The sequence below is a fragment of the Crocuta crocuta genome, unplaced genomic scaffold (assembly GCF_008692635.1).
Source record: "Crocuta crocuta isolate KB4526 unplaced genomic scaffold, BGI_CrCroc_1.0 scaffold140, whole genome shotgun sequence".
NCBI classification, from domain to species: domain Eukaryota; kingdom Metazoa; phylum Chordata; class Mammalia; order Carnivora; family Hyaenidae; genus Crocuta; species Crocuta crocuta.
Window position 1 is genome coordinate 2705280 of NW_027527775.1, and position 24253 is coordinate 2729532.

The 24253-nt window shown below is 41.1% G+C and overlaps 2 protein-coding genes across 2 annotated transcripts in view; one reads left to right on the top strand and one right to left on the bottom strand.

Annotated features, from left to right (window-relative positions):
- ZDHHC2 (zDHHC palmitoyltransferase 2) overlaps window positions 1-21962 on the bottom strand; it is a 68412-nt gene extending 46450 nt beyond the window's left edge. Inside the window, exon 1 of the mRNA XM_077772604.1 lies at window positions 21941-21962. The gene's annotated coding sequence lies outside the window, so the exon portion shown is untranslated. The remainder of the gene's footprint in view (window positions 1-21940) is intronic.
- Window positions 15866-24253, top strand: part of LOC144239100 (uncharacterized) — a 27038-nt gene continuing 18650 nt past the window's right edge. Inside the window, exons 1-2 of the mRNA XM_077773104.1 lie at window positions 15866-16099; window positions 21712-22222. Of these exons, the coding sequence (XP_077629230.1) occupies window positions 15866-16099; window positions 21712-22222 (745 nt within the window). The remainder of the gene's footprint in view (window positions 16100-21711; window positions 22223-24253) is intronic.

The window sequence follows — 24253 nt, forward strand, 5'->3', positions numbered from 1 at the left end:
CAGACAGGCTCCGTACTGACAGCACAGAGCCAATGCAAGGCTTGATCTCATGAAATATGAGATCATGACCTGGGCCAAAATCAAAAGTCAGATGCTTAACCACCTGAGCCACTGAGGTTCCCCTCCTTTAACATTTCTAATACCCAGAATGGGGCAGGCAGACAAGATGGTGACCATGGGTCACAATCTTAATTTTCCCATCAAATGTTTATTTGCCTAATTTTATCTTGCATTAGCCTAATTCCTTTCTGGTCTGTGCCCTACAGTGATAACTTTCCAATATTCCTGAGAATTTAAACCTCTTCCCTAACTAACTATGGTACAATGAGGCAACAAGAACTCTGACCTGTTGAAAGATCCTAAGGAATCTCAACACTTTCTTGGCACCAAAAGTACACAGGAAGAGAGGAAGCGGGGATGATAAGTTATCAACCGAGTTATCAAAGATGTTCCCGTCTGCAAAGAACACAATGATGGCCTTCAAGGATTACATCTTGGAGTCTAGAACCATGCTAGACACTGCAAGGCTGGCAGACTGGGTCACCAGTTGTCTTCCAGATGCCCTGTCCACTGAGGGCTCTCCTCCGTTATCACTCATTCCTCGAAGAAATGGAATGAGGCATCCGAGAAAAGGGTGACTGGTCAGTTATCAGTTCAGAATTACTAAAATTGAGACTTTCTGTTGCAGTATTATCTTTAAGAAACTCTTGGATAAAAATAAAACATGTAAAATCCAGGCTGAAGATTGAGACTATCACCAAAGCAATAATCCTTAATACACAAAAGGATGACAAATTGCTTCTTGATTCAAACCTGGCTTGAATAAACATTCTTAAACATGTATACTGAAAAAAAAAAAAAAAAAAAAAAAAAAAAAGTATGCCCTCCCTTATCTCTTTTGCATGAATTATGAAGCAGTCATTTAATACAGGATGAATAAACTACAGTCCTGTTCCAAATACAGCCAGCCCCCGATTTCTGCAGACAAGTTTTTACTGGAACATAGATACATCCATTCACTTTTGTGGCTACTTTGTGTTCTAATGGCAGAGTTGGGTAGGTGTGACAGGGTCAGTATGGCCTGTATTGCCTAAAATATATACTATCTGATCCTCTATTAAAAAGGTTTTCCAACCCCTGTATATTAGAATTCTCCAAAGTAACAGAACTAACACACACACACACACACACACACACAGAGTGAGAGGGAGAGAAGTGATTGGCTGATTTGAAGGAATTGGCTCCCATGATTATAGGGAATGACAAGTCTGGAATCTGCACAGCAGGCTGTAAGCAGAAACTCCAGTAAACAGTTAATATTGCAATCCTGGTCCAAGACAACCTCAAGGCAGAATCTTTCTTCAGGGACCCTCAATCTTTTCTTTTAAGGCCTTCAACTGATTGGATAAGGTCCACCCACATTATGGAAGGTAATGTGCTTTACTTAAAGTCTATTGATTTAAAAGTTAATCGCATTTAAAAAATACCTTCATAGAAACATCTAGACTGCTGTTGAACTAAACGAATGGGCATCATAGCCTACCCAAGTTGACACAAAATTCATCATCACACCCTGATGTTATAATTGAGTTTTATTCCGGAAATCTACTGAGAAGATACGTGTTGATCTTTTATATGAGTTCTCAAGTGAAGGTTACTATTTATTATATGTTTGTTATTTATTATAAATCAGTAAGTCAGAACTATAGCCAACAACAGATCCACAGTACATCTTTATGCATCTGCCAGAGGGAAACTAATAATAAAATCCCTTTTCATACTCTAAAAACCCTACAAACAAATAATCCTTCAAATTAAATTTATTTATTCACCCTTATGATCGTTTAGGATGCTATCAAACCCTATTCTCTAAACAGCTCTAAAAATATTAGAGGTTTAGTCTCCACTGATTTAAATTCAACCTTGATTTAAAGCAGGGAATCATCTCAAAGATCATGCTAGTCCTATAATTTCACCAAGCGATTTTTTAAAATTTGGCTTTGGTGATGATGCATTAGGAGTTGGTTACCAACAATTATATTTATTGATAAGAAGCAGCCCAGCAAACTGCTGCTAACTTAAATCTAATTCAACTCTTAGTTATAAGTACACCCAACATCCAAAACTTCAGACACTAAAATACGCCTTCATAGTAGGAAAAAAAAGTACTTACCCCCTTAATTTAGCAAAGAACAGTTATATAATTGTTGCTAGAACAATTTGGTTTTTAGGTATTTTCACTGCAGATGTATACTGCTGTGATCTTTCTATTTCTTAGTCTGAATTTTATTTTTCTTGCCTTCAAATTCAAACTCTCTATTTTGGAGGAATAACTTACTCACACTGCATATACACAGTACCTTCTCTATGTAAATCCATGGCACTATTTCCAAATTCCAAATTCAGTTCAACATAGATACATCTTAGCCCTGTATATGCAGTCTACTAATGACAACCAAAAATAAAAATTTGGTTCTAATGAATGAACTGTAGGACAACTTCATAGTCAAGTTCTATTGGGGGGGTGCTTATCTTTACCTCATTTATTGAAAAACATCCACTAACTCCTCTAAGCTTATCTGTTGGGTATAGAATGGAAAATGTGATTCCACCTCTTTGCTCAAAGAGCTTAAAGTTTATGAGATCATTTTAGTTCAAAGTTAAAACTGAAAAAACAAGGAAGTTTTTAAGGCATTTTGAATTAAGTAATTGAAGCAGGTCAGATTAAGTCAAAAACAGCAGTAGCAATACAAATATGCTTTAATATCTCCTGTCCTAACCAACTCTCTCCTTTGACCTCATCTCTTGGGCTGCTATCCCATTTTTCTGGACTTTTCACAAGAAAACTTACTAAAAATTTTTTTAATGTTATTTATTTTTGAGAGAGAGAGAGAACAGGAGAGGAGCAGAGAGAGAGGGAGACACAGAATCTGAAGCAGGCTCCAGGCTCTGCGCTGACAGCAGAGAGCCCAATTCAGGGCTTGAACTCACAGACCATGAGATCAGGACCTGAGCTAAAGTTGGGCGTGTAGCCGACTGAGCCACCAAGCCATCCCACAATAAAACGTATGTTAATGATCATCCAAATGCACTGTCTGTACCCCCTCTAACTTCCTATTACTTCCTGAACCAACTCCAGCTGGCTTTTCACCCCTGAATTCTACTGCTATCACTCCTGTTAAGGACACCAAAGCCGTCCCTTGCTGTAAATTCTCAATACTCAAGTTACTCTAGCAGAATTAATTATGCTCTTTTTGTCTATCGAAATGACAGTGAATTCTCCGACTAAATTGGCCAGGGGGAGCCCCTTGAAGTAGGATCCTTTGTTCTTTAAGCTACTTTCCAAGAAGATCTAGCTCATTTTTCAGGTTATTACAGATCAAAATGAGCGTGGTAGGAGGTACATGACAAATCATTCCTGTAAATACTAGTCACACTGCTGCCAGACCAGCTTAATGACAGTCCTAAGAAAATACAGTATTCAGATCAATACTTCCAGCTGAATTCCAACTATATTCCCTTCTTCCTAACAAATGTTTTAAAATTAATTTTCTTTATAATGGATCTACTTATATTTTAAGTCTTTATCAAACTGTGTTTTCCTTTGTTATTCTTATATGTCACTGTAATTTTATTAACAACCGCAGTGCCTGCCTTCCTCGCTGACCTCATCTCATGCCCCTCCCCTTCTTGGGGAGAAGGCCTCTGCCACTCCAGGCTGCCTTGCTTCTTGAACGTGCTAACATGTTCTCTCCAGATTCTCTGCACTTGCATTTAACTAGGTAGGAGGAGACCCACACTCTGGTCTAATCCTCCTACTATGCATGACCTTGATCATGATATTCAGCTGATCTGTGCTTTGATTTTGGTGTTTAAACAAAAATCTGTACTTTACCTGGACAGTTCTTTTGGCTCTAAAACTATCCTCAGTCCTACTCTCAAAGAGTAAGGATAAGGCTTCATGATGCAGAACTTCCCAACACACGGCTTCCAACCGGGCTCCAGCCTAAGACCCCGACAGCCCTACCCACAAACATCGTGCCAGACAATCTACATTCCTCGCTGGGTCTCCACACCATTCCTTAAAAACTCATTTTATAATAGGAATACCACCATCTCATTTAAAATGTAAACTGATAACACTAAAACCCTTCCACGGCTTCGCACTGAATTTACAATACAGTCCAACCTCCTTACTTAGGCCCCCATGGTCGACCATGATTGGGCTCCTTCTGACCTCTCCAAGATCACGTCTCATCACTCATCTGCTGCACACTAAGCTGCAAACAGGCTGTCCTGTTTCTAGAACATACTAAACCTCAGTGTCTTTACCTTGTCTGAAAAGCTCTTCCCCAGCTCCATTCTTGGCTAGCTCTTTATCATCCTTCAGACTACAATTTCCATGTCAGTTTCTCTCCGAGGCCCTCCTGTCCAGGTCACCCCTGCAATCATTACAATATATGATTTCTTTCTTAGCACTGAGCACAATCTGCTAATGGGTTCTCTTCCATGTTTCTCGCTGAGCTCTGAATTCTGGCTCTGCCCTCTGTCTGAGGTTTTATCTTGGCCAAGTTACTTAGCCACTCTGAGCTTTATCTCAATATTTATCCCATTGGGCTGTTTTGTGAATTAAACTACGTAACGTATGTAAAAGCACCCAGAATAGAACCCGGCACTAAATATTAGGGGCTCAATAAAGGTTAGCTGAACGTGGAACATAAGTATCACAAAAGAGGGAAGTGTTAGGAGTAGGTGTTCCCGAAAGTTTGGTGTTAACTGCGTTATAAACAATGTGGAAAAAGAAGTACACAGCAGTATATAGTGTATCTTTAGCTCGAAGGAATGCCACAAATTCCTGGAGGGTGCGATAAGAAGTTGGGGGAAATAAATTGCTGGAAGACTTTTTGAGTGTGAATAAAGCAGAAGAATGCAGGTGAGTTACAGTGTGGAAATTAATATGAGAAAAACTAAACAAATGACTATTTATTTAAGTGTTTATTTTTGAGAGAGAGCAAGAAAAGAAGAGAGCGAGCAAGTGGGGTGGGGGAGTGGGGACAGAGAGAGAAGGAGACACAGGATCTGAAGCAGGTTCCAGGCTCTGAGCTGATAGCACAGAGCTCGACTCAGGGCTCGAACCCACAAACCATGAGTTCATGACCTGAGCCGAAGTCAGATGCTCAACCGACTGAGCCACCCAGGCACCTCTAAACAAGTGACTTTCTTGTTTAGACTATATTTTCTTTCCCTCCCCCTTCCAGAGCTCCTTTCCTGTCAATCCCTCCCTACTTGCACCCCGCCCCCTTGCCCACTGTGGCCTGACCAGGTTCTGAGAGAGCCTGACACACATCAGAATCTCTGTAGCAGGACTGGGGCTGCAACACTGTGGGGAAAGTCGGCCTTCCCAGGTGGTTTAATGCATTCCTCCTGCCTCTAACCCAGAATTTATTTCTAACAAACTATACTGAGCTAAGCCATGTGCTAGAAATTACCAAAACAACCATGCAAGACTGGAAAACCTTTCCCCCAAAATGGCACAACACGACCTCAAAGACAAAAGATGAACCAGAGTGCACCAGACAACATAAACCACGAGACAGGAAGTCTCCAACTTAAAAATAGGCTATGGTCCCAAAGGTGATGCAAGGCATTTGTCATCTGGATGGTCAGGCTTCCAAAAGAGCCAGCAAAAGCTTTTCTAATGCATAACCTACCTGAAGCTACATTGCAAAATTATAAATGAACGATGTTATAAAAAATTAGCTGTTCTGTGAAGGGAAGCCTTTTGAATTGCAAAAACCACACTCATTTCCTTTCCACAACTGTAGGCAGCAGCCAGGAGCCCGGGATTAACTGGCTTGGCAAAGTACCACACACTGAGTGGCTTTAATACCAGATAGCTATTTTCTCAGTAAGAGACTAGAAGTCCAAGATCAAGGTGTTGGAAGGATCAGTTTCTTTATAGGCTTCTTCCCTTGGCTTGTAGATGACCGTCTTCTCCCTGTATTTCACATCATGTCACCTCCATACATCCCTGTACATCTCTCTGTATATTCCCTCTTCCTAGAAGGACATCAGTTCTATGAGGACCCACCCTAATTAACGTAATTATTTTAACCTAATTATTTCTTTAAAGGCTCCATCTGCAGATACTGTCATATTCTGAAATCTTGCAGGTTAGATGTTTCAAGCTATGGATTGGGGGAAGACACAATACAGCCCATAACACTTTCTAAAACAAGACTGAGGTCTGAGCAGGGTGAAGTCTGGTGAGGGTGAGAAGGCATCGGTGGGCTGGTGAGGGGTCCGATGTCCAGGGGTGAGAAAAATCTAAAGGAGGGGACAGTTTGTCGAATGCTTACTAAATGCCGGGGATTGTGCTAATTTTTTTTTAAATGTTTCTCTCATTTAAACCTTACAGCAATCTGTCAAGAAGGTATTATTATAATCTTAAAAGTTAGGAAGACAGTCTTACAGAGGTAAAATAACTTTTCTAATGTTATTCAAGTCATAACATATGGAGCTGGGATCTAAATATAAGTCTGCCTGACTCCAAAATTCTTTCAAGGATTCCATGTGGCCTCCTGAGCTGTGATTACACCCCCCCTGGGCTTCTCTGTCCAGGACAGCAGTTCCTTCTTCTAGCTCTCACTTACTACCGGCCTGCTTAATACCGTGCCGCCACCTGTTACTTCTGATTTGAGACGCACTCGAGAGCAGGGTTTAAAACGTCCTCCTTGTAACCCTTCTTCCAGCAACTAACTTAAACATAAGCTAGTAGCAGATCATTTTACAAACTATGGACACAAATAATTTAAATATCTGGTCATATTTCAGGGTAGTAGTTGGACCTTGGCTTTCCTGAGCTCTGAATTCAGTAACTGGGGAGGGAAATGAACTTCGGGCTCTTAGGACAACAGTGAGATGGCGATACGGAAAAGATTAGGAGATGGGACAGGGGTTTGCTGAGCTCCCTCCTCAGCAGTAGCGGGAAAGGAAGATCATTTTGAGGTCAGCACTGCCCAGTGCACATGAAGGTACGTCTCCCACTTGTAGGAACTGGCAATGAAGAGAGATGGAACATTCATCTGTCCTTAAATGGTATTTGTAATTCTTCCAGTTACCCAAAAGCTTCCAAGTTAGAAATATATTTCTCTCTCTCAATAACATATTCTAGTAACCTGACCATAACATTGCTCCAAATATCTAAGAAGCGCTAATCTACAGAAATAGTGCAAAATGCAATTACCCAAATGAAAGCTGGGGATACTTATATCATTAAGAACGTGTAGGTCTTTCAATACATCAGTTTTTTTTCAATACATCAGTTTTTACAGGAAAATAAAAAACTTGATCCCATGATTATGGCCCTGAAAAACTCACTGCCACTTTCCCCTTGGCAAAGGGAAGGGCAATTCCTGAATCACGGACCGTTCTTAGCAGTGCAGTTAAATAAGTAAATCTGACGTCAGGGCTGGTCCCTTGATCTTTGTGTCCCCATTTCACGGCTTACTCAATGGAATCCTATAATCTCCCGGTCTCAAGTTAAAATAGAAGAGATTCCCCGCACCAGCAGGTTATGCAGATGGCAGTGCAGACGATTTACTCATCCTGTTAGACAGAACTGTATGGGTCCTTCCTCTTCCACACATGGCCATGGGCAACTCAAATACCTACAGTGCCTGAATCTTTCCAACTGTCTCTCTTTCCAATTCCAGATGCCCTTGTTCGGGTTGGGCCTGGCAGGCATGGCTGACTCCTCTGAACCACGCAAGGCTCTAGTGGATGCCACACCCCTTGCAATGTACAACCTGCTTCCCACGTAATGGTTGTCCACTCTGAGGAAGATAGTCAAACAGGTATTTTAGATCCTGAAAACAATTCCCACATTGGTCAGAGCCAAAGCTGTAGAATTGGAAGGGGCTTCATGATTACACTGTCCAATGTAACTATCATCTTTCCTATACCTGTGTATACCTATTTATTAATGGGTAGCAAGCAAAAATGCCACTCACAGTTTGGTCACTTCAGCATTTAAAAATGTGTGTGATAATATAGAAATAATGCCTGTAGTATATTTTTAATGTTATTAGATCAATCTCGTTATCTGGTAGAATTATCACGGATGAAAATACTGAGAGTGTTTTGTCTTCACTACCAAACATGAGCTGTCTTGATTAAGTACAAAAATTAATGCTTCTTACTTGCTTCTCCAAGGAAACAGACAAGATTCTAAAACCTCCCATTGTTAACAACTACATGTTGAGTACTAAATGACCAGGGTACATATGACACAGCACATATAATACGTTTAAAAATTAAACCCGTATTTCTAGGTTTGTGTCAATTCCTTGGTGTTTATGCAGTACTCCAGGGGAAGGAACTGTATAAAGCTGTAATTCCCAACCTTTGGGTCTGTGATGCTCATCAGAATAGAATTCACAGCAGCACTCCTGAAGGGAGAAATCAAAAGATTTAAAACATCAGCACCAGCAAGAATTGCTGCAGTATCGCACTGGGTCGCAATGTCTGTTCACACATGCCAGGATATCAAAGTGGGACTCCTCCTTCAGTACTGGGTTACTGGGAAGCCTCTTTTCCTTTGTAACTTCGCGGCCACATATTCATGTAGTAAACTCAACACACACAATCGTTCTTTGATCTCAGCCCGAATTGGTATTTCCCTTCTGACTTGCAAGCAGCCATCCCCTTGCCCTAGGCTGCAATTACCCATGTAGCCCCAGCAGTCTAACCTGACGGTAACTGCAGTAATATATATACAGTTGCAGCAAGTTTGATATAATTTGATATATTCATAAACTGGCAGTCCACAGATGAAAAATTTGCACTGCCTCTGCTGTACGATCCACTATATTACAATAGTGAATATTATACAAACACCAATTGTATGGTAGAGGTATTCATTCACGTAAGTGGGAAGTTCTAAAATTTGCGTACAGAATTGAGTAAGACAGTCATCAATATTTGGACTGAGTCTCTTCCTCTGCTCATTGTGTGAGCTGCATCTTGTTTCCTGCCTGGATCTCTCCCCAGTTGTACGTACTGATTTTTGCTTCTGTTTCTAAAACCATTTTCACTTACCCTAGACCTGCAGGCAATACAGATACCTTGCTATTCATTTGTGAATTGTGTAGTCCCTGTACAGCGGATAAGGACCTAGTTCATAATTAATACCATAGGTTATTGAAGCAGATAAGGATCTAGTCCATGATTAATACCATAGGTTACTGAAACATCCAGAGAAACAGGTATGTTTCCCCGACTTCTCCCCAGCAGCTCATGTTACCAAGTGTGTGTACCATTGACACTTGTGAACATGTTGCTTTTTAAAAAGGTAAAATTTCTACCAGTTAGCTTTAACGCTCTGGCTACTCAAAAACTCTTGCTGAATTTTAGACTATGTACTGTAGGCCAGGAGCTCTCAACATCTCTGCCTTGGGCATACCTGATGCCTCATGGGCAAAATGGGATCATTCACAGTTCCGTGACCACCAATTTTTCTGCTGTGCCATAAAAGGACAAGCCAGTTAAAAATTGCTACAGTGACATTGGTATGGACCTCACACATACCGGTGGAGACTTTCAAATTTGGATGTTTACCAGGGCATATATAGGCTTCTCCGGAATCACCCTTTCATAAAAAATTGCCTATTCTAGGAAAACTGTATGCTGATCCTCAAAAAAAAAAAAAAAAAAATTAAACCTAGAACTTCCATATAATCCAACATTACATTTCTGGGTATATACCCAGAAGAAATGATCTCAGGGACTTGAACAAGTATTTATTTGCACACCCATGTTCAAGGCAGCATTATTCAGAATAGGGGCAAGGTGGAAACAACCTAAATATTCCTCAACCAATGAACAGATAAATAAAATGTGGTCTATGCATACAATGCAATATTCCTGATCCTTGAAGAGGAATGAAATCCTGACACATACACTACAACACGGATAAACCTTGAAGACACACTTAGGTGAAATAAACAGACATGAAAGAGAAAATACATGATCCCATTTATGTAAGTTACCTGGAAGAGTCAAATTCATAGAGACAAAAGTAGAAAGATGGTTGCCAGGGGCTGAAGAAGGGGACAATGGGGACTTATTGCTTCATGGAGACAGAATGCCAGTTGGAGAAGATGAAAAAAACGCTGGAGACAGATGGTGATTGATGACGGCTGTCCAGCAACGTGCATGCACTCAGTGCCACAGAACTGCACACTTAAAATGTACAGTTAAAATGGCAGATGGTGGGGAGCCTGGGTGGCTCAGAGGGTTAAGTGTCTGACTTTGGCTCAGGGTATCATCTCACAGCTTATGAGTTTGAGCCCTGCGTCGGGCTCTGTGCTGTCAGCTCATAGCCCGGAGCCTGCTTCGGATTCTGTCTCCTTCTCTCTCTGCTCCTCCTCTGCTCACATTGTCTCTCTCTCTCAAAAATAAACAAATATTACTTAAAAATTAAAATAAAATAAAATGGCAGATGGCTACCCTGGTACATTTATTATGTTATGTATATTTAATATATTTATTTTTATTATTTTTTATTTTTTTTTAATGTTTTATTTATTTCTAGGAGAGAGAGACAGACAGCGTGAGCAGGGGAGGGTCAGAGAGAGAGGGAGTCACAGACTGAAACAGGCTCCAGGCTCTGAGCTGGCAGTCAGCACAGAGCCCGATGCGGGGCTTGAACCCACGAACCGCGAGATCATGACCCAAGCGAAAGTCGGACGCTTAACCGACTAAGCCACCCAGGCGCCCCTTAATATATTTATTTTTAAAAATTTTTTTAAAAACTTATTTATTTTGAGAGAGAGGAAGAGCAGAGGAGGGGCAGAGAAAGAGAATCTCAAGGTGACAGCAAAGAGCCCAAATGAGAGGCTCAATCTCGCAAACTGTGAGTGAGATCATGACCTGAGCTGAGATTAAATCGGACTCTTAACCTACTGAGTCACCCAGGAGTCCATGTTCTAGATATATTTACCACAATAAAAAGTTTTTAAAAATCGCTTGCTCCAGAGCCTATTTTCAAACTGAGAAATTAGGGTAATATTCAACTTGAGCTAAAGTTTTCTTTCCCACCTCTGGCTGTTTCCACAATTAAAGGTTTTTGTTCTTTAATCTTTTCCAAAAAGGAGCCTCAGAAGTGGTAAACAGAGAAAAAAATCTCTGCTGAAATGTAGATGCCTGGCTAGGCATTTCCAGTAAAATGCTTCATTCATGAGCCTTCCCAGATCTCAATGCCTGGGATTCAAAAAAATGTCTGGGCAAAATTACAAATTCCACTCTTTCTTGACCTTCTCAGTCAACAGGAAATAGATGAAACTGTGAATGGAAATCCAAGGACCTCAAGGGGCTTGGACATCCACTTCATATACGTATCTGTCTTGGATTGTTAGCCTGAGCTCAAAGTTAAATCATGCGCAGCATACTGTTTAAGAAGGTAGGGAGGCAAGAAAAGGGGAAGCTGATACATTTAGAAGGGCTTTCTTTTTTAATTTAAAAGTTTTAAAAAAAAATGTCAGTACTTCATGGGGAGATTTGAGTTATCTGAAAACTATTAAAACAGAGTTTGAGTGCTTTGAGCAAAATGCGTTTCACTCATTTTCCAGTGATAATTTTACATTGGCGCTAATATTTTATACGTTCTAAATTATTTGTAATTGCTCTTTTAAATTTTTCAAATGGATTCTACAATTAGTTTTATCAAAATCCTTATTACAGATGATTACATTTCAATATCCAGAAAGGAAAAAGAAAAGGCATTTGATTGTTGAACGTGTGCCTTCGTTAGCTAGGGATGCCGTAACAAAGTGCTGCTGGCTGGGTGGTCTACACAATAAAACATTTATTTTCTCACAGTTCTGGAAGCCAGAAATCTGAGATGACGATGTAAACAGTCCTCTGTCCTTGGCTTGTAGGACGACCACCTGCCCACTGTGTCTTCAAAGGGTCTGACCTCCATACCTGTCTGTGTCCAAACTCCCTCCAGCCCTAGTACTAGAATGCATCCTAATAATCTAATTTTAACTTAACGACCTCTTTAAAGGCTCTCTCTCCAAACACAGCCCCATTCTGAGTGACTAAGGGTTAGGGTTTCAACGTGAATTTTTTGGGAGTGGAGGAGGGAATTCAGCCCATAACTTGAAACCATAAAAATATTACAAACTTGTTGATGAACATCTGAGTGATCACAAAATAAAAAGGCAAAATAGATAATGTTCTCATAAAGGACTCATGTTCTTTGATGCCTAACATGCCTACCGGGCTCACAAAAGGCTCAATTAAACAAGTTTAACTTGTATTCTTTCATTCAAGAAAAGTATTGAACGCTACTGTGTGCTGTCTTCTGTGTCAGGGCTACAACGTTAATCAGACACTGTTACGGGGCTCATTATATCTTCTGTAGATTATCTACATATACTAAGAAAGTTAAGCTTGCTTAATAGAGTAAAGCCATTTTAAAACTTGGACTCAATGATTTCGGATTTCCCAGCAATCCTCACTTTAGTATCTGTGTTTCTTTTTGACAAACTTTTTAAATTTGGGGTCTTCAGTATACAGTCCGTAATAAATTCAAAATAAAAATTCAATATCCACATTGTCAAATTCTCAGTCCTTATTTTATTTGATGTACGAGTTTATTTGTTGATTTCTAACTCCTCTAAGATCCCTTTCCTCCACCCCCGAAGCTTCTCCTTCTTAGTCTTCTTTGCTGGTTCCTACTCATCTCCTGAACTCTCAACGTTTTGTCTCTACTCACTTTCCATTTATTCCCCCTGTGGGCAGATCTATCCAGCTTCAAACCCATTTATATGCTGAAGACTCCCAAATGTATTCCACCAGTCCAGACTTTTTCTTAAACACCAACATCACAAACGCAACTGTTCACTCTGCATCTCTATTTCAATGTCAACATACCCACCACCACTGATCTAAGATCACCTCTTTCTATCTGCACTTTTCCATCTCAGCTGACTGCCATCCTTGAGGGTGTTTAGCACAAACCACTGGAATCATTTATTCTCTTTTTTCACAACTCGCGTGTGTTTGGAAATTCTGGGGTCGCTACTTTAAAAATACATCCACTACCCCCATCACGATCTGATATACTATTTTCTCTCACCTGGACTGATGAAGTAGCCTACATGTTACACGGCAGTAAGAATGATCTTTAAACAGAAGTCACAGCACATTACAATATTACTCAACATCCTATGATGGACCTCTCCTCTCACCCCAAAATCTTCCCAGTGGCCTACAAGGCCCTATATAGTCTCTGCCTTTTCCACACCGCTTTGATCTTATCACCTACTTCCCTCGCCCTGTTTCCTCCACTCCAGCCACAATGATCTCCTTATTCCTCCTCTAACATGCTTGCTGACTCCTGTGTCAGGGCTTTTAGTTGGACTGTTCCATCTACCTGAGATGCATTTCTTCCCCACACCAGCGTGGTTAAATCCATCAGCATCTTTACGTTACGGCTCAAATTTCATGAGCCTCCTTCCCCCCACTGCCACCATATTTAAAATGTGAACTTTCCATTGGGATTCCCAATCCTCTTTGCCTTGCTTTCTGTCATGACACATACCTTATAGAAGCTTCTTGCTTACGTTTCTTATTCGTTCTCCCCACCCCTGTAACCAGAATGTAAACTTTAAGAGGAGTAAATATTTTTGAATGAATGAATAAATTAAAAGAGTATTCTTTAAATCATGGATGGTTGAAATGGCATTCAATTCTTGGATTTTGTAATTATTTGTTAAAATGCGAGTTTTGGGGGGCCTATAATGACTCCCTACTCTCTACCTCCCTCCAAATGGCATCTAATCTCAGTTCTTAGCTTTTGGTATGTCCTAGTCAAATAGGCAGCATTTCACTAAAAATATGCGAAGATCAAAACCTTGATTAAGTCAAACTGGTCTCTGTCCTTCACCCCTTCACATTAAGTGACCTCCCTGGAGATGCCCTGGATAATCACTGGTCATAGTTAAGTACATAAATCTCTTCTTACTCCCTTTCTTCCTAAAACATGTCATAAGGACTTGCTTACTTATCAAAATGTAAATTTGATCACAGATTAGCCCCTGCAATTTGGGGCAGGCTTATGACTTCTAGTTTGGGACTCAGAATTGAAATCTCTTACCCTCTCTGTAAGTGGTATCAGGTGTCTCTCACGACAGATTGACATCAGCTGTTTTGGAACTGGCTGCTTTTCCCATTTGTACCCCCAATGTGAATAACATGTGCAGTGTAGAGACTGTATTTTAAGTCACACCGTCTTTCATATCCCTACAAATTTGGTGAGAAGCCACACTTCAGATTCATCTACCTACCACTTTGAGATGACTCCACCCAGATGACTCTGGGCCCCCAAAAGGATCAGGAACAGACCCCTGAATTTTAAGACACCTCATTCAAAACAGACCCTCCAAATATCGGGAGAATCCAATTTTCACATAATACAGTTAACACAGAGACAGAAACTTGATTTTATCTCTATATAAGAAAATATATAACCATGACAAAGCATTTTAGTTTTCCAAATTTTCCAAATTTCACTAAATTATAATCCAATAAACCTATAAAGTTCTTGGAAATGCATGAATTGCTTTTTTACAAGGATTATGTCTATTATAAGAAGATCATGAAGACAAATAGCCTTGAAACTACTGCATTCTTTGGATATTGGTTTTAAAGGACGCCTAAGGAAAAGGAGTTTTGTTTTCTGGTGTTTAGTTTGCTGATGCGCTCCTCTGGACTACGCTGCTCGCGTGGCATGGCAACGCTTGTGAATAAATCCAAAGAGGTCAAATTAAGTATAACAGGAATGCTTCATTTACACTCCACAGGAGGAGAAATTTCAGGATACCATGGGGAAATACTGGCAAAGAAATAAAACTCAATCATCTATAAAAGCCCTTCTCCGTCATTTGCATTTTAAAAATGTAATCGACAACATCTCCAAAATGAACTGCCACCAAGTACGCTTTTGAGACGTGCAGAGAAGCGCTAATGATAAATGCAGCACGTATTTTTTGCTCAAGGGTGCGTCGGAATAAAACTGGATTTTGAAACATTTCTGGCACTAATATTTCTAATTGAATTAAAAAGTCACAGTCAGATCAAAGGGCAAATTAGGAAAATTGCTACACAAAATGTTTCACAACGTGACATAATTTTGAAAGGAAAAATTTCAAGCAATCATGGCTTGTTACTTTACTGCTACCATATGCTTCTTAAGAAATCAGGTCACCTACCTCCTCCCTGCTACCCTCGCCCCACCTCCTGCCCTGCAAATTCCACCTTTTTTGCACTCTCAGCTTGGACAGAGATAAAAAAAAAATTAAGCTCTTACGATAAATTACCCTTAAAGGAATTAAAGGATATTTCAACAATTTTCTAATGGACTATGAAAGAAATTAATTCAATTATGTTCCACTTTTTTATTAGTTCCCTGTGGTATCGCTAAGTGGCAATATAAAATCATAAGGTTCCACATCATATCGAGACTGTCTTTCCAAATGATCTTTCTTTGGAAAACTGTTTTCCCAACAGACAGCATTACGGATCTATGCTGTGTTCTATTCTATCATTCTTCAAGTTAGAGACAGGGCATTTCTACAGTCATGACAAACAGCACCAGGGGCTCATAAACTCACCACTTCCTAGAGAAAAGGCGGCTGAGGGATGTGATACAACCATCAAAACCCATGAAATCAGCACTATAAATTATAAAATGTAAGTTGTGTTTCCATGATGAACAAGCACAAATTTCCCATCAGGATGAAAAATAAAAACAAATATAAACATTCATGAGAATGTTTTTCTCACTGAGAACTCATCCATGTTCATCTCTGGGATATTTGTNCACCTGCTCTTGCTGAACCCTGCTGCCCGGGATGTGGGCACAACCACCTCAGCTCTGCCCGCTGATGCTCCTGGAATCATCTCGACAGAGTCGCAGGGAGCGGAGGTGGTAGTTAGAGCACCCTGTGAGGCTGGCCACCAGGACGGCAGCTCCCACAAGAGACCCCTCCTCTGGTATAATGTCAGCTTCGCGTCACCCACCTGTTCTCGGGTTGCGCCTACTTTCTAAGCTAGTTTCTCCAGTCTTGCCATCTACGGAAAGGAGTTGTTTTCAGGAAGTTCTCTGCTGCCTCAGTTTCACCCACCAAATCACATGCCCTGAGCTGGGAGCAGAGTAAAAGCTGCCCCGGAACCCGGGGAGGGGGAAGGAGGGAGTTGTAACAGCCGCCGAGTTCACAGCAGGAGCAGGAATTGCTGGTGGTGACTTTAATCTGAGATATTTACACGTGGTAAGATTTATAATATAATTAAAAATTCATTATTGCCGAATGCTCTCCATCAGCTCTTTTTCACCTATTTTATTGATTATTCATTCACGCTGGTCCAGCAACCAATTCGCAGGCTTGTAGGAGTCGGGAATTTTGTTTTCCATTTCCGCTCTCCTTCCTCTTCACTAGGGGAATGGCGTTCTGGAAGGAAATAAGCCCTCTCCTTCTGCCCAAGCCAGACAGAAGGTTTCAGGCTTGCCCCCCCCGGCCCCGAGGTACTTTTTTTTTCTTAGCTATTAGGAAAAGATCTCCATTAAGCCTTCCTCTAAATCACCTCTGCAGGGGAAAGTGCCTGGCACGTAACACGATTCAATAAACGCTTTTGAATGAACCCTCCTCAAACCCTTCCGACGCTGCCTTCTTTCTAACCTTGTAGAAATGCTCCATCTCTAGACACAATTAATTGTCGTGATTTAAGAAACCATCCCATTAGCTTCTGTTTAATTACTGGAAACACTGGAGTGCATATTTAATTTAAAGGCACGGATGACATTCTCAGTAAGCATTTGAAAGCAAACTTCCTATAGCAAGCCTTAGTTTGAATTGAGTTTTTACTGCTAGGTCCTGTTCTTTGACTTCTTTGCATTACACAATTGCATGTTTTTTATATTAAAAATGGATAGAATACGACTCATTAAAAATCACAATGAGGTCAATTCATTCAACAATTACGGAGCACCTGTACACGCTGACCACTGCGATGATTGTTGTCTCTAACATACAAGATGGTTATCTCTAAAAAGATTCAATAGCAAGCAGTAATGCTATATTACCCAACACATCAAAAGAACAAGAATTCTCTGACCCACAAATAGAACCAAGAAAGCATTAAACAGAGTCTTCTTTCCTCCTACTTTCCCGGGGACCATTTAAATGAAAGTCAAATGGCAGCACAGATCAAGAATTTGGAATGCATCTTATACATCTGAATTTTAGATTTGAAGAAATGTTGAGTTTTAATCCCTCTTTCATATAATTTAAAATCTTCAAATTATTTGACCATATCAAGAAGTCACAAACCTGATATTACTGCATCATTACTGTCAACAGGAAATAGTTTCTAAGTGGTTTATGCATTAAATATTTACATCAGTTTTCTACGGATTTACCTTCTATGTCTTTTAAAGCTATTTAAATAATTATAGACAGTAGTAACACTTGCATTCACAATATCATCTATCTGTAGTTTTTTCAAAAAAAGCTTTAAAGGCCTGTAATTTTTTTGAAATGATAGTTTACCAAACAAAAGACCACACTTCTTTCTCTGTGTGGCTCAAATTCAATTCACGGTGGGAGGTAATTTAGAGCCCCATTCAGTCTCCATCCTTGAGCTTGCAATGACCTTGAATTAATGGTAGATCATAGCTTAACAGTCCCCAAGAATGAAATGTTATACATTCTATCCTTAAGGATGTTTGGTTAAAGGAAGGAAAACATGACTGTATATCTCTCACACTGATCTCTAAGTATGCAGACTAATTCATATGATTCTTGAACATCTTCAATAATCACCGTGGTATAGAAGAGGGTGCAATCATTTCTGAGGATCGCTTATTAATCAAGACTTGGACACCAGTGAGTAAAACCCCAATATTCTAATGGGCTCACTTCTTAACAAACTCCAGACTCAGCAATCTATTGCTGAAGGGCCAAGTCTAGTCTGCCAACCATTTTTGTAAATAAACTTTTATTGGAACACAGTCACACCTGCTTGTGAAGGTCTTGTCTAAGGCTGCCTTTTTGCTGTAACAGCAGAGTTGACTAGTTGTAACTGTCTGGACCAAACTCTACATCATTCTCAAATTCTGAAACCATTTTGTAAAGGCTGTTGGCTCACTTTCAGCTGCGTTAATTCTTATTAAACGACAACAAAGTTTAACAGACTTGCTAAGTAACTTTAGAGAAATCTGGTGGGGAGGTTGAAGGAAAGACAGACATTTTGACATTTGAACCACAGCAGCTGAAGTCACAGCTGACACCTTCATTGGTTAATTTGGAGAAAGGACACAGAGCTCAAACATTTACCTTCATCTACAGGGGCGGAGGGGGATGGCCTACCTAATCTCTAAGCTTTTCAAGCTTCATGATTGCTTCAAATGACTCGGGTAAAGCCATAAGCAAACGCAGAACCCTATGAGTACACAACTGAATAATAAATGTTTCATGGCACCTGCCTAAAGTGACAGCAGGGAAGTAATACATTTTAGAAAACTGGAAACCAAGATGGCTAAAAGAGGGTACGTGGAAGTTTCTTGTACTCTTCTTGAAGCTTTTCTGTAAATTTGAAATTTTAACAAAAAGGTATAAAGACAGTTAAAACAATTTTGAGTGTTCGCACTTAAAAGGGAAAATTTCTGTTACCTTCTTCAGCAAGTGACGTTTAACATAGTAACCGTCACGGGGCGCCTGGGTGGCTCAGTCGGTTAAGCATCCAACTTCGGCTCAGGTCATGATCTCACAGTTCGTGGCTTCGAGCCCCGTGTCGGGCTCTGTGCTGACTGCCAGCTCAGAGCCTGGAGCCTGTTTCAGATTCTGTGCCTCCCTCTCTCTCTGGCCCTCCCCGCTCACGTTATGTGTCTCTCTGTCTCAGAAATAAAACATTAAAAAAATAATAAAAAAAAAAACCATAGTAACCGCCATAATGGTTTTTAAAACGTACAAACCATGTCCACTACGTCCATGGACCCACGCAGGGCTGAGGCTGCAGACTACCCTTATTCCAATTCTGCATCCTAAATTTCACCCTTGGAATCTGTCTTACTTTATGGAAAATGAGCTAACTAAAATTAAAGAGATCAAAAGACAGATAAGACACAAAAGCAGCTGGGGGAGAGAACAGTAGGAAAGAAAGGGACAGAAGGAGGAAGCAATACTGTGAATAAAAGATCCTAGTTAATCCACAAACTACATAAACACATTCTGACCGTTCACAAGTATCAGCAGACCTCTTTATCTTTTCTTTGGTAGAATAGGAAGGAAACTTACTGAGAACACTTGACTCATACAATATATGTACATCCCATGTATTTTATATGCGCATATTCCAAGAAGAGATAGCACTTTAATTTTATAAAATACAAACATCATGCTAACTGAAAAAGTGCCTAGAGAGCCACACACATTCACACTGTTAAATATAGAAACTAACTGTAATGAGAATCATTATCTCTGGTTTCCAAGGATACCAGGATAAGCACTACTCCTAAATTGCAGTTCATTCAGCAAAGGGCACAGAGTAATTTATATTCAGGGTCATCCTCAGCTGACAGCAGATGTAAAAGTGGGACTAGGCTAAATCACCGGGTGTATTTTATTCTATTCTGTTGCCTACTCTGGTTTCCAGTTACCACCACCCTCTGGTCCCAACCCTGGCCAATGTGTTCTAGGTGAAACTTGGAAAATCTGATTCTAAATGTCAACTTCCAACAGAAGAAGAGCCCACAAAGGGCAGGGCAGGCTGAGATGTGATTAATGCTGGGGGTGGGGGTGGGGAAGGCTGGCATGCCCATTCGCTTTGTTTATGGAGAGGAGGCTGGTTTTGTGTGTCTGTCTCCCTAGTCGCCACCTCTCCCAGTGCTTATAAAGGAGATGTACAGTTGATTTCAGCTTCCCACTCAACCAAAGCTGCCTGTCCCAGCTATTAGAGCTTACCACTCCTAACCCGCCATAGTTTCTAGAATGAAATTCACCTTCAATTTGTTCTGTCTTCTAGACTCTGCAATCCAGACTTTCAGATGATTACTATTTTTGGTTCTATAATCACAAAAATATAAAAACTACTTTCCGGCAACCTCAGAGATACTGCCTCGGCATCACTTGTTTATTGAAGGTCATTTATTGATTGCTTTCAACGTGACAGGCATCGTACTGGGCCAGACAGGCAGTGACAAGAGATGATATGAAACTTCACTTTTGATCACCGGGTAAATACAACAAGCCATGTCACTTCGGCAGTTTAAAAAGAGGGATTCTCCCTCTTAGTCAAATTTTCACTTACTAAAATGGTGACATAGATTTCATGGACACTTTAGATTTATCTTAAACTATCAGAAAGTGTATATATAAAAATCTGATGCCAATATAACTGTGACTTTTCATTTATTCTTCCCCTATTACCTATCTATCCAATATGGTAAGACCTCCCCTGCAGCACTTGAGCCAGGACGGAAGTGGCCACAAGGAGAGAGCAGCTCTGCCTGCCTTCCATGCTTCCTGCTGATGGATATGAGACAGTGGATCAGGCTAAGCCTCTGAGCTTAATGTGACGATCGAGGAAAATAAGCGCCTGTTTTGATAATCAAGGCATTCCATGACTTCCCTCGTTTGCACCAGTTACAGTAATTGAAACTGTTCACTGCTTTTAAGAGGATGAACCAATGCAATACAACAAAGGTTTCTAGTAGTTATGTAACCTATCTAGTATATCTCAGACAAGCTATTTTAATATTAACAATTAATATAAAAATTAAGACATGTTTCTGAGAACTTTGTGTATTTTGGATGACTTGAATATAGCATACTTAGATATTATGTCGATAGTTTCAGTACATACAACCCCATCATTTTTCTTCAAAAATTTTTAAATATTTATTTTGAGAGAGAGAGAGAGAGAAAGAGAAAGAGAGAACAGGGGAGGGGCAGAGAGAGAGAGAGAGAGAGAGANACCTCAGTGCCCCGCCCCCCACCTTTTAAAAAATTTTTTAAATACGTAATCCTTTTTTAAAAAGGATTCACTTCTTTTATACCGAAATAGTTTTCAAATTCNGTGCCCCGCCCCCCACCTTTAAAAAATTTTTTTAAATACGTAATCCTTTTTTAAAAAGGATTCACTTCTTTTATACCGAAATAGTTTTCAAATTCCATACATAATCGTATCACATTTAAAAACTACATGAAATGGGAAGTTAGTCTCAATTGTCTTAAAAGTTATGTCAGTAATTATTCTGGTGTATTATTGTGACACCTATTTCTTCCAAGGAGCAACATTTTGAGGTAAGATGGCTTCAGACAAGATTCTATGAGTCTTGAAAGTACTGAAATGCTTGAGTTGATAAGGCTTAACCGGCCAGTATTTAACGGTTCTCTTGGTCACACCCAAGGCTAGTGCTCTGCACGGCAAAAACGTAGACACTTTCTCAGGTGAAACACCCAGCACGAAAAAGCCTTCACAAGTCACTGGCAGGAAGGTCATCCTCTGTTTTAATACCTTTTCTGATAGCACAGATCAGCTTTCACAAACTCACAGCTATCACTGTAACGTCTAAATCATGGTCTTGCGCACTGCCTGTGTCTTCGAGAATACTTTCTAACGGCTCACCTACCTTCACCTCCTTAGAACCAGGAAGTGTCCAGCCGGCAAACCCCAAATCATATTAAAAAAAGAAAAATAAAAAAGCCCCGAGTGCTGTCACAGTGTTTTAAAAGTGGATTTAAGGACCGCCGGGAAAGGAGAGCTCTGACACCCGAGGCCGAGGCCACCCTCCCCCGCGCGGGTCTGGCGCAGCTCGATTCCTGGGCCCAGCCCGGAGCCCCCCAGCCTCCGGCGCAGCCTCCCCGGGCCTCACCTCTCGGCGGAGGCTGCGGGCGGCGCGGCCCCGCCGAGGCAGGGGGTGTGGCTGGGGTGGCCGTGGCTGGNGCAGCGGCCACACTCGGCGCAGGCCACGCACTCCGTCGGTGGCGGAGCCGACCCGGGAAGCTGGCCTGGGGCGCACGGGACCCCTCACCTGCCGCGGCAGGTGGGGAGCGAGCGGCCCACCCGGGTACAGGCGCCACCAGAAAGTCTTCCCGCGCTGAGGCGAGGGCCCCTCCCCGGCTTGGAAAGTGTCCGCTTCAACTTGCGGGTCCAGGTAAACAGGCAGAGGGCAGCAAGGGCGGGGCCGACTGTCCAGACCTGCTCGAGTGTTTTGGGGGACGACGAAGCCTACTTTGCTACACGGATTGGGGGGGCGGGGGCCAGAATGCACCCCTCGGAGGGGTTGCGGACCTGTCTGCTGGCGTGGGAGGGGACTGTGGAGTGAGGGAGAAGCTCTTGCGGGTATGCATCCGGAGATCACCCGAGTTAGAATCACCTACGAATCTGAACTCCTCTGTCACGTTACTTAGTGACTACGCATCAGCGTTCCCACCGCCCCCTGACCCAGGAGTCCGGGGGTCTTCCCACCGCCCCCTGACCCAGGAGTCCGGGGGTCTTCCCACCGCCCCCTGACCCAGGAGTCCGGGGGTCTTACGGGGACTCTGTGCCCCAGCCCGTTCTTCACTACAATGCGTTCTTTTGTGGCGGCAATCCTAAATTTAGCCTGTAGCTGCTTCTAGAGTGGTTGCTGGAAATCGCGGAGGGAATTCTGAAGGTAGTGAGACCCAAGCCCTAAAACACGAATGCTTTTGACATTGTTTGCTCTTCCCCTTCATCTGATTAGGAACGCACCTGATTCCAGAGGCAGACACCTCAATAAATGCCCTGTGTCTGAATTACAGACATAAGGCACACGTCTAGCGTGCACAATTTTACTTAACATTAAGGAATGTATCTATTTCGCCACACAGCAACCATCTGGAGTGGGGAAAAAAAAAGGTTCTGAATGGCATAAATTCAGTCAAAGAAATCTAAATTCATGCCTTTGCCTTTATTTTTTGTTGATTAAAAAAGCAAGCTACTCTCAGCTGAAATAGCTAGTGACACACATGCACACATACCCCCCAAGTCTTTTCACACTTCTATTCAAAAATGCATAGAAAATGTCAGTCAAGTTTCTGTGGGACTTTAAATAATTGAAATGAGAACATTTCTGCCCCAGTGAATCATTTTATTGTGGTGCAGCACCTTATACCCTTTATTCGAGATCCTATAGGGTAGATTAGTATGAAAACAACTTCCCTGGAATCCTTAACTCCCATGAACATCAACCTTATGCTCCTCACCAGAAGAATCTAAAGACAAGAAATAAAAGTCCATACGAAGACTGAAATGCCCCACACAAAGACTAGCAAATCTGTGATGGAAGGTCATTGATGACTACTAAGGAATGAAAAGTAAAGTCACATTTCCCATATGCGAGCAGTGGAATAACGTACAGATTGCACCTGTTTAGGTAGTAGATGCTGTTCCTGTCCTAAGCATCTTGCCAGGATCTTGAGTCCGAGATGGAATAGCATCGCACAGTTGACACCTCTTATCCTTTTGGAAGAATATGTAGATGTAACATCTTTGAAGGCGGCTACATTGTCATTACTTACCTAAAATGTTAAGTGTTCACACTTGTAATAAATACTTGCAGAATAATTCCAACCTCTTTTTAGCCGTTTTAAGACTACTACTATTACTGGGTTCTTCAAGGATATCACTCTTATCTTTAAAAAATAAAAAAAAGAATCTAGCCCAGGAATAATGGTCTCCAAAACCACGTGATGACAAGACTTATCTCTGCATAGGATCTCATTAGGCAGGCATAAGTATGCATGCACAAATGTAAGCTCTTGGGTGAGTACCCAATCTCTAGATATTAGGATCTCGTAAGAGTGGAGGTATAGCTTTAATTTCAGAATAGAGAGCCTTTGATTTTTTTTTTTTTTTGCCTTATTTAAGGCTGTGCATCAACAGGAAGACAATTTGAAGGTCATAGACAATTAAGCAGGAAACTTCCCTAGAGACTTACTCTTTCTCTAGAAATATAGAAGGTTCAACCCACACATTTTAGATATTCAGTCATTACATCAAAGTGTGAATTTCATGTGCTAATTTTGACAAAACTGCTACGGCCATTTATGAAAAGAATCAGCTACAGCTAAAGAGGGAGAGGCCAACATTAAGGGAAAGGGAAAGGCCAGCCAAGCAGGAAACCAAAGGAGGCCTACTAGAAGAGGAGAAAGGCCTCCTTACC